The following is a 16,313-nucleotide window of genomic DNA, read 5'->3' as shown; positions in this document are numbered from 1 at the left end:
AAAAAAAAAATAATATGTATGTATATATATATATATATATGCATATATATTAATTCTATATAAAATGGTTGGTTTATTTAAATTGTAAACGGAGGCTGGTTTATTTTAATGGTAAACAGAATTTGTGTGCTGAATTACTAGTGTAGCTGATGGTAGTATTACCATAAAGGTATGAATTGGGGTTTTGGTACTGAAATTGTGTATGTGCAAATAAATGTTGTAGTAGCGTGCTTATGGTAATATTGCATAGGAAGTGATTAAGCTCCAGTCAAAGGTGGTGAAATCATGAGAAGCCAGAGATTTATTACTGATTTGCAGTTGCGTCGTTTTAAATTTTACTGGCGCTTACTATGGCAACTGGGCATATTTTAACATTCCTTTAAAAACCAGTCACCCGTTGAAATATTTGCTTACATTGATGTCAATCGAGAGCTATTAGATTGTCATTTATGTAGTGTGAGTGGTTTAATGAGTAAAAAATTTTAAGCTAAAATTACTTTGTTTGTTAGGGAGTCGAGGCACAGAAAGAACAGTAGTAATGGATAAATCAAAGGGTGAACCGGTGATCAGTGTGAAGACTAAATCCAAGTCAAGAGAAAGAGTAAGCATTAAAGATTTTTTTTTTAACTTCTGTTTGCTTGAATGCCTTCCATTTTTGGCTAAAATGCTTCTCTGTGGTAACAAGTGACTGTCTGTCAGGTTCCTTCTACCAACAAATCTGGTTTTGTCCAGCAGTTGGACTGTATCCATGTTGAGTTTTCACTTCCATGTTATTAGCTTGGATTCTCCATGTACGTGTTGATTTGATCGTGTTGGAGGTAGGTCACACATTCTTTTGTTTGATGGAATGTGCAGGTGGGCTGCTTGCATTGGTGGGCTCAAATTTTGTCTTAACTGTGAATTGTTTAGTACTGTGTTGTGACCTGCAGAACTCCATTTTTCATTTTGCACAGCTCGTTTATACTGTGAGGAAAAGTATTTGTTTTTAGTAATTTCCTTCAGCAAGGGTCACTGTAGCAGGAAGTCTTAACCCACCTTATCTGCCATTTACTGTGTAGACATTTTATTACTTGTACAACAGTATCTTTGAAGCCAAGTGCTGGTCGTGTCTATGGTTCTGCTAACATTGGAAGTAAGGAATTAGCTTCATTTATTATTCACTCTGCTCAGTCATTCTAGAGACATGTTCACTTTTATAGTTGCGGCTAACTTTAGTCTAATTTTAACACAGGTATGAGTTTGTTTTCCATAAGAATTTCCATTTTTCCTTTTAAATGGAGTTCAAGATGTACGTTAAGCTGGATAAATAGAATATGGTAGAGTTTGCGTGCTGTGTGACTCAGCAAGTCTGTTGACCAGTCTTCATGAATTGCTTCCTGAAAAGGAGCACATGCCAAGTAGCCGTAACTGTTCAGTATGAGAAAAAAAATGAGAGTCAAGAAATGAAGTGGGGAAAAAATCTAAAGTAATGAAAGTCCACTTTTTCAAGATTTGTGGATACTGCATTACAAATGATTCTTAAAACAGACAAGAATTATTCTCTTAAGTTATGTGATACTGTTTACTGACTCCGGTGCTGCCAAGATGGTAAATGTGCCAGCATCATCTTTGTTTTTAATTTGATTGTTCCCTGTAATTATATGTCGATTTTTTTTTTTTGTGAAGGGTGAGCCTAGCAGACCAAGGGTTTTTGCTTCTTCCTTCATGTACAAGTTTTATGCTAAAGAGTACCGGGGTCCCAAGTAAATACTTTTGGACTGAGGTCTTGAGTGCTGAGAGTTTATTTTAAGTAGCCACTAAGGTTCAAGAGGGCAGGTGGAGAGGAAAATTATATCTTTCTTCTGACTTGGGTGAAGAGGTAATGTGTTCTGAAGGCAAATCCCTACTGTTTTCCAGGACTTTATAGCCTTCAGTTTCTTCACCTGATATTTTCTATTTTGATTAGCCTGTAGAAGTTGGTTCTGATCAGTAGGGAGAACTGTATTGAGAAAGGAAAAGGCTTTCAGGTGCAAAGTGGATATATGCTCATGTTTTAGCAGTAACATGGGATTTCCTTGCTGTGGAAGCACTTCTTTCCCAAATACTAGGAACTTTTCTCCCCTGTAGGACTAACTGACACCCTGTCATGACTTCATGGCATTTGGAGATAAAGGTTGCTGGGCAGTTCTATGTTTTCACTTCTTTGTTTCCATCAGAACCCAAGGCATCCAGTGCATTTGTGTGGTGGTTAGTGTTTGCCAGAGAACTTTGAAACTGAAGTTGACTCTTGGGGAGCCATTTACTTTTTTATTGTATTGATGTATTAGATCGAGAGAAGTAATTGTTTTGAGTGTGGAAGGCTAATTCCCTATCATGACTTCCATACCACCCCCCCCCCCCGACTAGACCACAATTCTAGCAACTGTCCTTACTGTGTTCATTTTAATAGTTGTAAGTGTAGTACTGTCATTTGCCAAGTTTTTTGACAAGGAAAGGGGGCATCAGAGGCATTTGTGCAATGTGGTGTCTGACATTTATTCTTACTCTTCACTTAAACTAAGGGAGATTTGTCCCAAACACATGGAGTAGAGGATGACAGTTTGCTGTCTGCTTTTCCATCCATATTGTTGAAGGATAAGGGAAATCTTCACACTCCACTCTGACAACCAAGCATGGGGTCTCTACTGAGACCCTTTTGGAATCTGACATATGCGAACATGGTGGGGGCTGCTAGCATATTTGTGAACTTGTCATCTGTTAAGTTTGGAGTTGCTTAGTTGTTTGCATCTGACATCTGCTCCAGGTCTTCAAAGAGGGAGAGTGTAATCCCCTAGGTTAGAGTAGGCGGTGAATTTGAGCATAGGTCTCAAAATTCAGAATGCCGACTCATCATAAACTAATGCTCTGATTTATAGGTTCATAGGTGTTTACTAGACTAACGACTACAAGTGCCTTTTTAAGCCTAGCCATGCATCCCAAATATCTGACAAGTTCTGATACCCTTGGTACGTGTAAGCAACGGGTTGAGAGATTAAACATTTACAAGCAGGGGCCTGGGAAAGGAACCATGTACAGGTTGCGTGTGCCATTAGATACATAAATACGAAAGCCAGGGATGAATTTTGCAATGCCTTCATGGTAACCTTAATCTAAAACATGTATACCTCTATATCTCCCTTGAGGAATCGCACAAAAGGTTCTTAGTACCTCACACTTGCTCTGAAGCTTATCAGTTCTGCTCTCTGTCATGCACCTAGGGTCTTGACAAAAAGCCTAGAAAAGCTGATAGCAGTCCTGCGCTTTAATACCAAGCACTTACTAACCTTCGTAGGGTGTACCGTCAATACACAAAAATCTGATAGACCACGCAAGCAGGATTGTGTTTGTAGAATTTTTACTGGACTCTGCTCTTCAGAAGGCTTTAGTTCCTCCAGAGAAGGATAACTTCCTAAACCTTTACTTCAGTTAGATCGGGGACAAGACATACCTCACAGCCAGACAGTATCTCAGCTGTACATGGCCTGTTGCATTCTCTCAATCCCCCTGACCAGACTGCATATGAAAAAAGTGCACTGGTATCTCAAAAATGTGTGTTGTCAACATTCACAGTTTCTCACTTTAAGAGTAAAACTGTTCCCTTGCTTCAGGAAAAGTGTTCCTGATTGACCCAAGCATGCTTCCTCAGTAGGGGCATTCCTTACAGGTTCATCTCTCAGGCCCAAACTCCGACGACAGATGCATCTGAAATAGCCTGGTGGGGCGGGGCTGACTCAACCTCCTGGCAGAAGGCAAATGAGATTCATAGTTCAAAAACAAACACATCAAGCTAAAAGAACTAATGGCAGTCCAAGAAGACCTTATTGCCTTCCTAAAGAAATATAAACCCAGAGCCCTCCTGGTATAGACAGACAGTACCTCAGTTAATGTGGTACATTAACCCCCTTTGTTGCTTAGCAATGGACCTTTGCGAAACTGCAAACTTCCTAGATCTGCACCTCAAGGCCCAGTACGTACCAGGAGAAACCAGTCAATCAGTGGATCCACCTCAGCAGGAGTATGTCAGACCCCTATGAATGGCAGCTGCATTTGGTAGGATTTTTCAGCATAGCCGATAAATTAATAGTGCCACAGCTAGACCTTTTTGCCACAAACGAAAATGTCTCATTTAAAAAAAGCTTTGCTCCAGAAACAAATGAAGTCATTCTGGAACACAGATGTGTTTTCCTTTCCTTAGATTGGCTTATTCCTTTATGCCTTCTCCCACTACCACTGCTGCCCAGGATATTGCTGAAAATAAGGAAAGATGGGGCCAAGGTTAGTTCTAATAGCCCCGGATTGGCACACACCACCAACACCCTTTGTTACTCAGCCTTGCCAACAGAGATCTATGGCAGCTGCTACAGAGAGTGTACCTGCTGATGCAGAACAGGGGCACAGTTAATATCCCCAAACTTGTGCACACTGAGACTGACAGATTTAGATGCTACCCTGATCCCATTGTAATGATCTCCTTGATGAGCAGATCCTGGACATTCTAAAAGAGGCCAGGAGACCTAGCACTAGGGAGTCCTACTCTGTTAAATGGAGAAGATTCATTCTTCAGTGCAGACAGAAGGAGAAAACCCTTGTTGGACTCTGATCCCTTTCATCCTGTTATACTTACCCAGCCTCTTTGAAAAAGGTCTCTTACTCCTACAAAAATCCATGATTCAGCTGTTTCTGCGTACCTGTCTTTTCAACCTCCTCTCTCTTCACATCCTGTCAGGAAACCATTTCTGAGGGGGTGTCCACATAAGGCATCCCAGGAAAACTCTTCCTCCCTGGGACCTTACTTTCTGTCTTGAGAAGCTCGCTTGATGTCTTTCTATTCCAGTGTTGTAGTGTTCTACATATGGGTTTACCCTTCATCCTTTCATGTACGTCCGGCCAGTATTCCGGAGTTTTTCTGTCTCTGAGGGCGTCAGGCGTCTGACGTGGCAGCAGGAACATGGGCCATAGAAGTGAAGTATGCACGCATCAGCCCTCAGACCTTTTCAGCCATCAGTTGTACTCTAGGTTTTTTTTTTGCTACCCGCGGACATCTGTTTTGGAAACTTTCGGTCCTTTAATTATAGTTCATGTCATCCGGAAGGGACAAGTTTGTGTGGCCAGCAGATTCCCCACAAGGACACTCACGATCAGTGCCTTTTTTTGTCTGGGAAATGACTACCACGAGTCCTGTCCTATCTGCCTAGTGTTCGTCCTCAAGACCATTGATCGCAGGCTTTAAATCTTTATCTTGAGAACCAGCTGTTAAAGCAGCTTTCGTTGGGGATGGAAGGTGCTTCTGATGCTCCAGTAGAACTGCTGAAAAGGCCCAACCAAGTCCTTGCAGCCTATATCTTCCGCTGCGCCTCTTGCGACCGTAACTCAGTCTGTGGCCGACATTGGCCTGGCAGAAAAATCTGCTTCCGCCATACAAGATAAAGCGGGTACCTATGTGGAAGCCGCATAATCTCGCATAATCTCGAGTGGACGACACATCCTTAGAGGCACTACCGATATCTGTTCCAGAAATGTGAGGGGGGGTGGGGCAGATATCTCAGTGGGCCCGTTGGATTCTGCCGATCCCATCCACCCCTCTGACTTAAGGCCTTCTACCCAGATGCCAGCTAGGCCACTAAAGAAAGAACAAGACAAAACATCTTTCTCCACCAGCTGAAATCATGCCAGATTGGCAAGCCATCAGCCAGTCTTTTTAATGCTGTTATGGCCCTACGTCTGACTTCGGTAGGAAGCCCTATCACTGTCCCTCCACTCCTGAACCCTAGGCCTTTGACCTCGGACAATACCAGAAGAGAAGGGGAACTTTCAGACTCCTCCTCAGAGCACTCTCTTCCTGCACTTCCCAGATCTCCTCTCCAATGGGCTATGGCTAGTCTAAAGAAGAGTCCATTGACTCTGACTCCTCAGCAGAGGATTAAACCTTCGGAGAGACTATAAATAAAATGAAAAACCACATCAACTGGGTATCCACTGATGTTCTTCATGTTTCACTGTTGCAGTGATTACATTTGGGTAATCCTGCTGGTAGGTTGCCCTCAGTCAGCCTGAATTCCAAAGTCCTGGGTTCTCTGTCGGCTGCTGTCGACCCTTCCCTGACGTCAGGTCGTCAGGGGTATAAAAGATGCAGCCAATGCCAGTTTCTTTAGTTTTTCTTGCGGCATGGTGCCCGAAGTAGAAGCAGTTTGCAAGTGCCGATCGGCAGACTCCTGAGATTTTCGTGTTCGAGTTTCAGATCCAAAGTCTTCAAAAAAGCTAAGTACCCCGTTGGGGAAACTTTTTTTTTTTCTTGCTTCAGACCGATGTCAGAAAAAGTAACTTGTATTTCTTGTGGAAAGCAAATACCTCAAAAGGACTTTCATTCTTACTGTATTCCTTGCCTAGGGCCCTTATCACAACGTTTTCTGGTCGTCTGTTTTGTGCTATATTTAACCAACGCACTATTAAGCGTCAGTATGATTTTGCTTTAAACTATTTTGGACGCCGGTTTAGTTATCCAGAAATGTCGTCAGATTGCCATCCGACTAGTGGAGTTCACAAAAAAACGCAAAAAAAAGGAGAGATACAGACAACCGAGGCCCAAAACCGAAAAAGCTTCTCTTAAGCCAGTTGCCTGTTCTTAGTGAGGTGCTTTCGCAGCCCCTGACGCCTGCTACTTTAGAGTCGCAGGCCGCTACGGACTCCCACGTGGAGCCGGCCATGCTGCTGGAAACTCAAGGTATTGCAGCCTCGGACACTATTCGTTCAGATGGGTCTAGAGCCGCTGAGCAGGCACCCGGCTTCTGAGGGTGTATTCAGTCCTAAACATCTATATATTAAACAGACTTCAGCATCAAAGGCAAAGACTAAAGCACTTTTTAAAGCAAAGAAACAAACTCGAGCCACTTGCAGGCCTCTATGCCCAAAAAACAAATGCTCAAAATGGCCGAAGACTTGATTACCTTGATCAGGGGTTCCCATCCCCTTCCTGATAAGAGGCCTAGGCAAGAGACTGACTATGAATCTTCAGATCAGGTTTCCATTTCTTCTGATTCCTCTTCTGATCAGTAATGTTAACCCCCCCACCGTGAGGATTCTGATGCTGAAGAATCTATACCTTCAGCTTCTCCTCCAGAGGACTATTCTTATGGGGAAACCTTGCATACCATGAGGGAGCATTTCCATTGGGAGAGCCAAGATTTTTCAGAATCTAAAAAGAGGCTCGGGGATTTCCTTTTACTACCTCAACTCAGGCCACTAGCCATTCCACCTGTGCTAGACATTGTCGATGTGTTTTCAGAGTCTAGGCTTACCCTTGACTCCTTACCTCCAGCCCCTGTTAAGCTTGACAGATATTACAGGGTTCCTGACTCTCATAAATTCATTTTTAAAAACCCTGCTGCAGACCCAGAAACTATTTCACAGGGTCCCAAGGGAGTTGAGGCTTCCACTTCAAAAAACCATACCCCTTCTGACAGAGATTCTAGGGCACTGGATAGATTGGAGGAAAAAAGGTTTACACATCTGCTACCTTGGCTATAAGGGCCTTAAATTGTCAGTTTCATATGCTCAAATATCAGCAACATGTCATGGCGTTGCTTACACAAAAAATGTTAAACACTGAATGTGCAGAAAACAAGCAAATGCAGGATTTATTGCATGCAGCTGAACAAGTTGGAAAGCATACTTTGCAATGTGGTTTTGATTTTTTGGAGGCCTCCTGCAGGGCCGCAGTTATGGGTTCTGTAATTAGGAGGCATGCTTGGTTAAAGTAACAAAATCTGCCTGATCTCATTAAAGTTAAATTATTAGATGCACCTTTACAGCATGATACTTTATTTGGTGTTAAGGCAGAAGAGGTGTTAAAGAAAATGGAGGACAAAGCTAAATCTATGCAAACTGTCAAATATTTTTTACAAGTATAACCACCTAGGTTTAGTAGACACTGGCCAACAAAGCATTGGTCCTTTCCTGTCTCAGACAGACCTCAAAGGGGTAGACCCAGATACCCTAGAGGCATTTCCCAGGTGCAAGGTTCATACAGGCCAAAGCAATGGGGTGCCTCTACATCCAGTGTTGAAAACAAATCTCAACCATACAGGAAGCAGTCCGAATGACTTCCCCCTGCATGCACCAAGCATTTATCTCCTAGCAGCACCCTTAGGGGGAAAATTAGCACTATTTTCTCAAAATTGGCACATCATAACCCAGGACACGTGGGTTCTAAATATCGTGTCACAAGGGTACAAGTTCCATTTCCATACCCTGCCAAAGGCAAACGGCTGTCCAGATCTGCCAAAAAATCAATGGGCAGAAGCACAAAAACAAGTCTCATCCCTCATGGACATGGGGCCATTCAGCAAGTACCAGAGCAAGAGCAGGGACAAGGATTTTACTAGACTGTTCTTGGTACCCAGAAAGGACAAGGCCTGGAGACCAATACTGGACCTATCTATTCTGAACACATTCCTAGATTTACCAAAATTCAAGATGTTGACTTTGCTGCAGCTTCTGCCTATGCTCGGCAAGAACACTTGGCTTGTGACTTTATACCTAAAAGAGGCGTACTTGCATGTCTCAAAGTATGCAGAAGATACCTCAGATTCAAGGCTGGCTCAATGCATTACCAATTCTCTGCACTGCCCTTTGGCTTATCTACTGCGCCCAGGGTCTTTACAAAGTGCCTGTCACCAGTAATTACATTTTGCAGACAGAGGAATACATACATATCCTTACTTGGACGACTGTCTAATTCCAGCAGAGAACAAGGACATTCTTCTACAGCATGTGGTGTTTGTGAAAAGACTTCTAACATGTCTAGGGTATACAGTCAACAAAAAGAAATCAAAACTAGTACACTCTCAAGAGATAGTATTCCTTGGTGTAAGCTTAAATACAACTGCCCAGATGGCTCATCTCACGCCAGACAAAGGCAGCTGACTACCTATTTCAGAATGTTGGCAACAAAGGCCCAGTTATCTGCAAGAAAAATTCTGCAAGCTTTGGGCTTCATGGCATCCTGCATCCTACTAATTCCATATGCAAGACTGCATATGAGGAAACTACAATGGTACGTAAGAAGTGTTTGGACTCTACATTGCCACAGCCTGGAAATTGATTACTCTCATTCCTTGCCTGCAACAGGAGTTTTGATGGTGGGCAAAGGCTTGTCACCTAAACAAAGGACAGCCATTCACATTACCCCCAGCCAGGCAGATATTAACAACGGATGCATCAGATTATGCCTGGGGGGGTCCACATGGCAGGAAGATGCATTCAGGGCACATGGGCCTCAAACCAAATGCATCTACATATCAATCAAAAAGAGATGCTAGCTGTTCAAAATGCCCTGACAGCCTTCAAGGACCTACTTCATATGGTATATAAACAAGCGGGGGGGGGGGGGGGGGCACGGGGCACACATTCTTATCCCCTTTGCAGACTAGCCATTACTTTGTGGAACACAGCATTGACTTACCAAGTACATCTGCAGGCACAATTCCTTCCAGGAAGGATAAATACTCTGGCAGATGAACTAAGCTGAAACCTCATGGATCCCCACGAGTGGCAGCTGAATCCTCAAAGTCTTCAGCATTATAACAAGGAAATTGGGGTGCCCAGACTTGTATCTATTTGCCTCCCCTCACAACTACCAACTAAAAGGTTTCTGTGCAAGGATTTATCACAGACAAGCTTGGCAAGTGGATGCCCTATCAGTATATGCCTTTCCCCCACTGCCTCTCCTACCCACAGTACTCCTAAAGGTCAGATTGGAGAAGCCAAAGATGATACTAATTGCCCCAGACTGGCCCCGCCAGTGCTGGTATCCAATACTAAGGAACTTGTCTCAATGCCCAGCTTGGACCTTAACTCATCTACTGTCCCAGCAAAACAATCAGATCCTGCACAGCCAACTCGGGACTTTAAAATCTGGCAGCATGGCGGATCATGTAGTCATACAAAACACACCTCTCAGTAAAGCTGTGATGGATGTCATTTTGGAAGCCAGAAGGCCTAGTACTAGAAAGTTTTACGCTGGAAAATGGAAGAGATTCTGTGCTTAGAACCAGGCACAACGGACTGATACAGCTGTGCCAAATATTCCTCAGATTTTGCAATACTTAACTGAGATGCTGGACAAAGGCCTATCTTTTTCATCTATTAAAATCCATGCCTCTGCCATTTCGGCTCATTACAATACAGAGCCACAAATCTTATGTCATCTCTTATTAAAGCAGTACCTCAGAGGAGCCAAACATGTAAGGCCTCCAAGGAGATCACCAATGCCTGCATGGGACCTCAACTATGTCTTGGAAAAACTCACCCTGCCTCTTTTTGAGCCAGCTGCAAATGCTAACGTAAAGTTTTTATCTTGGAAAACAACTCTGCTCCTAGTAATAACTTCTAGAAGACTGGTTTCAGAGCTACAGGCAGTCATGGCTGTGGAACCTTTTATCATTTTTTATCCAGACAGGGTGTCTCCGAGGACAAACCCAACACTTATGTCTAAGGTGGTGTCCAGTATGGCTGTTAACCAAACCATTCATCTGCCAACTTTTTATCCAAATCCACAGAACAAGGGGGGAGAGAATTCTGCATTTTTTTTTAAGTACACAGACAGCTTAGATTCTACCTGGACAGAACCAAAGTTTTCAGAAAGACAGAGCAATTACTAGTGGCATATGCTGCAGGATCACAAGGAAAGGCTATCTCAAAGCAGACTATTTCAAAGGGGATAGGCCACTGCATTCATTTCTGCTCCTTACATCATGGTAAGCCAGTGCCCTAGGGCATTAGGCCACATTCATCCAGAGCTGCAGCCATTTCAGCATCCTTTCTCAGGGGAGTACCAACCAAAGACATTTTAAAAGGCTGCTACTTAGAGTTCAGTGCACACCTTTACAAAGCAGTATCATCTACCACTGTACTCTAAATCCAGACAGGCTTTGCCACTGCAGTTCTGTAGGGCCTCATAGCAGCTCCTAACATTGTTTTGCTCCAGCCTCCCATCCATAGCTTTGGGACTCTACCCAAATGTAATGACTGCAACACTGAAACACGAAGAACATAGTACAATAGTGTACACTTACCATAAATGTAGATGTTAGAGTGTATTCGCTGTTGCAGTCCAGGTTTCCCACCCACCATCCTCCTTTTTCTTCTGATGGAACCTTTCTTTCCTTCTCTGATTTATACAACCTATGTGGTGTATTTGCTTGTAGATGAAGGTAAAGTTTATTTTGGTGCATGTGTTAAAATATATATATATATATATATATATATATATATATACATATATATACACATATATATATATATATGCTTATACACATATATATATATATATATATATATATATATATATATATATATATATATATATATATATATATGCATACACACATATATATACATATAAAATATTTTGGCTACCGTTGTAGGGGGGCACCTGACATCTGGGGCAAGATGTATTAAAGAAAATGAAGTCGGCCGCATCTTTTATACCTTTGACGATCTGACGTCGGGGAAGGGGCGACAGCAGGCGACGCAGGACCCAGGACTTTGGAATTCAGGCCGACTGAGGGCAACCTGCCAGCAGGATTACCCAAATGTAACGACTGCAACCGTGAATACACTCTAACATCTACATTTATGGTAAGTGTACACAACTGTACTTTATGACTGAAGTACAGAAGAGGATGATGTTCGTGTTTCACTGTTGCAGTCTTTACATTTAGGTTATCTGCTTGCAGGTAGCCTTCAGCCGGCCTGATTATGTCTTGAGGGTCTTGCATCGGTTGCTGTCTCTCCTACCTTGACTTCAGGTTGTCAGGGGTATAAAGCATGCAGTCAATGTCATTACATCAGTTTTTCTTGCCTTGTGGTGCCAGAAACAAAAACAGTTCGCAAGTGCCGGTCGGCCGACTCCTGAAATTTTCGTTTTCGAGTACCATTACCGAAGTCTTCAAAAAAAGTTAAGTACCCCATAGGGGATCCTTTTTTTTTTTGCTCTAAACCGATGTCAGTAAAAGTTAAAGGAAAACAACAGGATATTAAAGCAGATTCCCCAACCTGCTGACTCTTCCAGTCCCTGTTCTTTGATGAAGCTTAAAAAAATCACCCTTGCAGCTTTAAAAAAATAACCCACTCAACTGTTTTCCCTGTTCTGCTTCCTAGCTTTCTATACTGTTTTTGTTTAACTTTGCAAACCAACTTGAAAAACCTGTAGCTGGCTCTGAAATTATGATGTCACATCTGCCATCTGCTCTAGCTATCGGGATGTTTCCTCCCCCAAAGTGATGTAGTCCCCGCCTGATTTGCATGCTGTATAGAGGAGCCAGTGTTCCTCCCACATTGTGATGTCAGACCTGTCTTACCCAGCCCAACTTAATAAAATCCATGTGGTGTGTGGAACTCCTTTTCATTGTACGTGTATCCTGTCGACTGCATTTGTTTGAGGGACTACTGAAAAGTTTGGATTGCCTGCATTCTTTGCTTCATTGGTAAGATAAGTCTTCCTAGTGAATTAAAAATGTAATTCTACACACAGCCCCTGTTTGAATGCACTCCTAGCCCTATTTTGTGCTGCCTGATGTAGTTTATGCTTCTGTTCGAGGGTGTCACATGGTTCACTAGTGTATGCTGCTGCCGACTATCTAGATTAGCCTTCTGTTGTATTTGTTTGCTTCTGATATATAATTATATGTATTTTGTGTATTATTGTATTATGGTTATACATTTTATTTCATACTGCTGGTTCTCGGTTAATTATCTAGTCGTTTTGTTCCTGTGTGTGAATGCTGCCTTCTGATGTCCTTCAAGGATGCATCTGCAGTCCTTACAAATGGGTTGTCCTGTCGTCAGGCAGCCCTTCGGTCGGCCGGATTCCAAAGTCTGGGTCTGGCTTCGGCTGGTGTCGCACTTCACCCGACGTCACTGCGGCAGTTTTTCGGGTATAAAGGCATCAGCCGACGCCATTTTCCTCAGTCTTTCTTGCCGCGTGGCGCCCGAAGCAGAAGCTGTTCGCAAGTGCCGGTCGGTCAGATCCAGAGATTACTACTACCGAATACTACTTCGAAGACTTCTATAAAGCTAAGTACCCCGTTGGGGACTCTTTCTTGCCTCAGCCGATGTCAGAGAAAGTTAATAACTGTTTATCCTGTGGGAAACAAATACCTCATAAAGATTTCAACTCCTATTGCATACATTGTTTAGGCCCAGACCACGACGTAGCAGCTTGTCTAGCCTGTGCTTCTTTTAACCGACGGACGCTTAGACGTCGGTCGGACTTTGCTGAGCAGATTTTCGGCTCCGATTTTGCCTACATTATGCCGTCGGATCCTCCGACTACGCAAATTACCAAAAAACGCAAAGAAAAGGACCGACACTCGCGGTCCGAGGTTTCGGCCGAACCCGCGGTTAAGCAAACTTAGAGTGTCTCGGTTTCGGCCGAAACCGAGCAAGCGGTTCTTTCTTCAGCCGATAACTTGCCTTCTACCGAGGCCTCTTCCAACCTGGTAGAAACTGCTTCTGAAATCCAACCTTCGGTTGCGGTTTCACAGGATTTATCAGACACCATTCCCCTGGATATCTCTACCCCTGCACGTGGAGCTGCTAGGCCTCCTCCAGCCATGTCTATTAAGGCCTTTGCCAGGGCTAAAGCAGCCAAAGCATCAAAATCTGTGCCTGCCAAGCCCCCCTCTCACAGGCCCAGCACCAGCTCCCATATGCTTTCTTTGGCTGAGGATCTCATCTCTTTAATCCGTGGAGCCCAGCCTCATCCTGATAAGGGCCTCTCTTCCTCCTCCAGAAAAAAGGCCTAGAGCAGAGCCCCCTGAGCCAGTATCCACAGATGATTCCTCTGATGACTCAGAACATACAGACCCTCCTGAGGCTTCTTATTCTCCTTACGAAGACTCTGATGCTGAGGAGTCCATCCCTTCAGCCTCTCCTCCTGAGGAATTTTCCTTTGGGGAAACCTTACATGCTATGAGGGAACAATTTCAGTGGCAGGGCCAAGATTTCTCAGACTCTAGAAAAAGGCTTAGGACCTTCCTACATTTGCCACAGCATAGGCCTTTAGCTATACCTCCAGTTCTTCCTGTTGTTGATGATGCATTTAATGATGCTTGCACTGCTCCTGATTCTTTACCTCCGGCCCCTGCTAAGCCCGATAGGTACTACAGGGTCCCGGACACTCATCACCACTTATATAAGGCTCCTTTAGCGGATGCAGAGACTATCTCCCAGGGTCCTAAAGCTGTAGCAGCTACTTCTTTTAAAAAACCCCTCCCCTCAGAAAGGGAATTTAGGTCCTTAGAGAGATGGGGTAAAAAAGTTTACACCTCTGCTACTTTGTCAGCTAGAGCTTTGAACTGCCAATTTCATATGCTTCAATATCAAGAGTTTTTGCTTGACCAGTTGACTAAAAAGCTGTCCTCTGAAGAATCCTTAGATAAAAAGTATGTTCAAGAAATGGTACATAACATACAGCAGGTCAGTAACCATTCTTTAAAATGTGGCTATGATGCACTGGAGGCTTCCTTTAGATCAGCCATGACTGGCACAGTTATCAGGAGGCATGCATGGTTGAAAACAGGCATTACCAGAACACGTCAAATCTAAGCTTTTGGATGCACCTATGGACAAGGTCAACTTATTTGGTTCCCCTGCACAGCAGGTGCTAAAAAAGATGGAAGAGAAAGCAAAATCTGTGCAAACAGTGAAAGATTTCTTACAAGTTCAACCTCCAAGGTTTAGCAGGAACTGGCCCTCCAAGAATTGGTCCTTTCCGGATTCCTCTAAGGCACAAAGAGGCAGGAATAGGCGCTCTAGAGGCAGAAACCAATCCAGGGGTGCCTACAGGGGTCGCCAGTGGCAGGGTAACAACCAACAAGGCACAGATACAGCCACCACCACTACAACAACTCAATCACAGTGACTTGGCGGTGGCACCGCCTACCAGGGAACAACTAGAAGCACCCTTGGGCAGAAAGCTAACCTTATTTTCAAGAAACTGGCACTGCATTACAAGAGAAAAATGGATTTTGCAAACTATAGACCAGGTTCCATTTCCATACTCTACCAGGAAAGAGAGGAATGCCAAACCTTCCACCTACTCAAAGGACAGAAGCTCTAAAACAAGTATCTCAATTATTAAGAATGAGAGCTGTGGAAAAGGTACCATCTATGGAGCAAGGGAAGGGATTTTACTCCAGACTCTTCCTGGTATCAAGAAAAGAAAACAAATGGAGGCCTATACTAGACCTGTCCGCTTTAAACACATTCCTCATTGTCCCAAAATTCAAAATGCTGACCTTACAGCAGCTTCTTCCCATGTTGGGCAAGGAGTGTTGGCTGGTAACTCTAGATCTCAAGGAGGCATACCTGCACGTCCCCATAAGACCAATTTGCAGAAGATACCTCAGATTTCTTGCAGGATCAGAGCATTATCAATTCTCAGCATTGCCCTTTGGCTTATCTACTGCGCCCAGAGTGTTCACGAAATGCCTGGCATCAGTAATCGCTCATTGCAGACTTCAGGGGATTCAAATCTATCCCTACCTGGACTGCCTGATACAAGCGGACAACAAAAACAAACTGACAGAAGACTTACAAAAAGTCATCTACCTGCTGCAAGCCCTGGGATGCACAGTCAATACAAAAAAGTCAAGGCTGATTCCATCCCAAAAAATAGCTTTTCTAGGTGCAGAACTGGACACATCAAAACAAATGGCATTTCTAACTGCAGAAAAGAAAGAACTACCACCTCTCTACTTCTTGGCTTTAACAAAGCAGAAACATCTAACTGCAAGAAAAGTGCTACAAGCTCTAGGCTTCATGGCATCCTGCATAATTCTGGTCCCTCATGCCAGGCTGCATATGAGAAAGCTACAGTGGTACCTAAAGAATGTGTGGTCCCAGCACAAGCACAGCCTAGAAACAAAAATTCCAATGATTCCATGCCTGAAGCAAGAGTTCCTATGGTGGGCTCAGGCCTGCCAATCAAACACAGGATTGCCCTTCTGCAAAAGTCAACCAAGACAAACCATCACGACAGATGCCTCAGACCTCGGTTGGGGGGCACACATGATGGACAAGTGCATTCAAGGCCTATGGACTCAAGACCAGCTGCATCTACACATAAATCTAAAAGAAATGTTGGCAGTAAAATTGGCAATCCAGGCATTCAGACCCTTTCTCCAAGAAGGCCAGTTGATAAGGACAGACAACAACACAGTTATGTGGTACATCAACAAACAGGGAGGCACACACTCCTACCCTCTATGCCGGCTGGCACTGGACCTATGGGA

The 16,313-nt window shown here is 43.6% G+C and overlaps 1 protein-coding gene across 2 annotated transcripts in view; it reads left to right on the top strand.

The window, feature by feature from the left end:
• Positions 1–16,313, top strand: part of LOC122817656 (scaffold attachment factor B2-like) — a 1,188,489-nt gene that overhangs the window by 711,235 nt on the left and 460,941 nt on the right. For both annotated transcript variants that reach the window (XM_044090719.1, XM_044090720.1), the window contains exon 12: positions 510–601. In XM_044090719.1, coding sequence (XP_043946654.1) covers positions 510–601 — 92 coding nt within the window. The remainder of the gene's footprint in view (positions 1–509; positions 602–16,313) is intronic.

The sequence above is a fragment of the Protopterus annectens genome, chromosome 13.part0 (assembly GCF_019279795.1).
Source record: "Protopterus annectens isolate FY-2018-M chromosome 13.part0, PAN1.0, whole genome shotgun sequence".
Taxonomy (NCBI): Eukaryota; Metazoa; Chordata; order Ceratodontiformes; family Protopteridae; genus Protopterus; species Protopterus annectens.
This window is presented reverse-complemented; position numbering and strand designations above follow the sequence as displayed.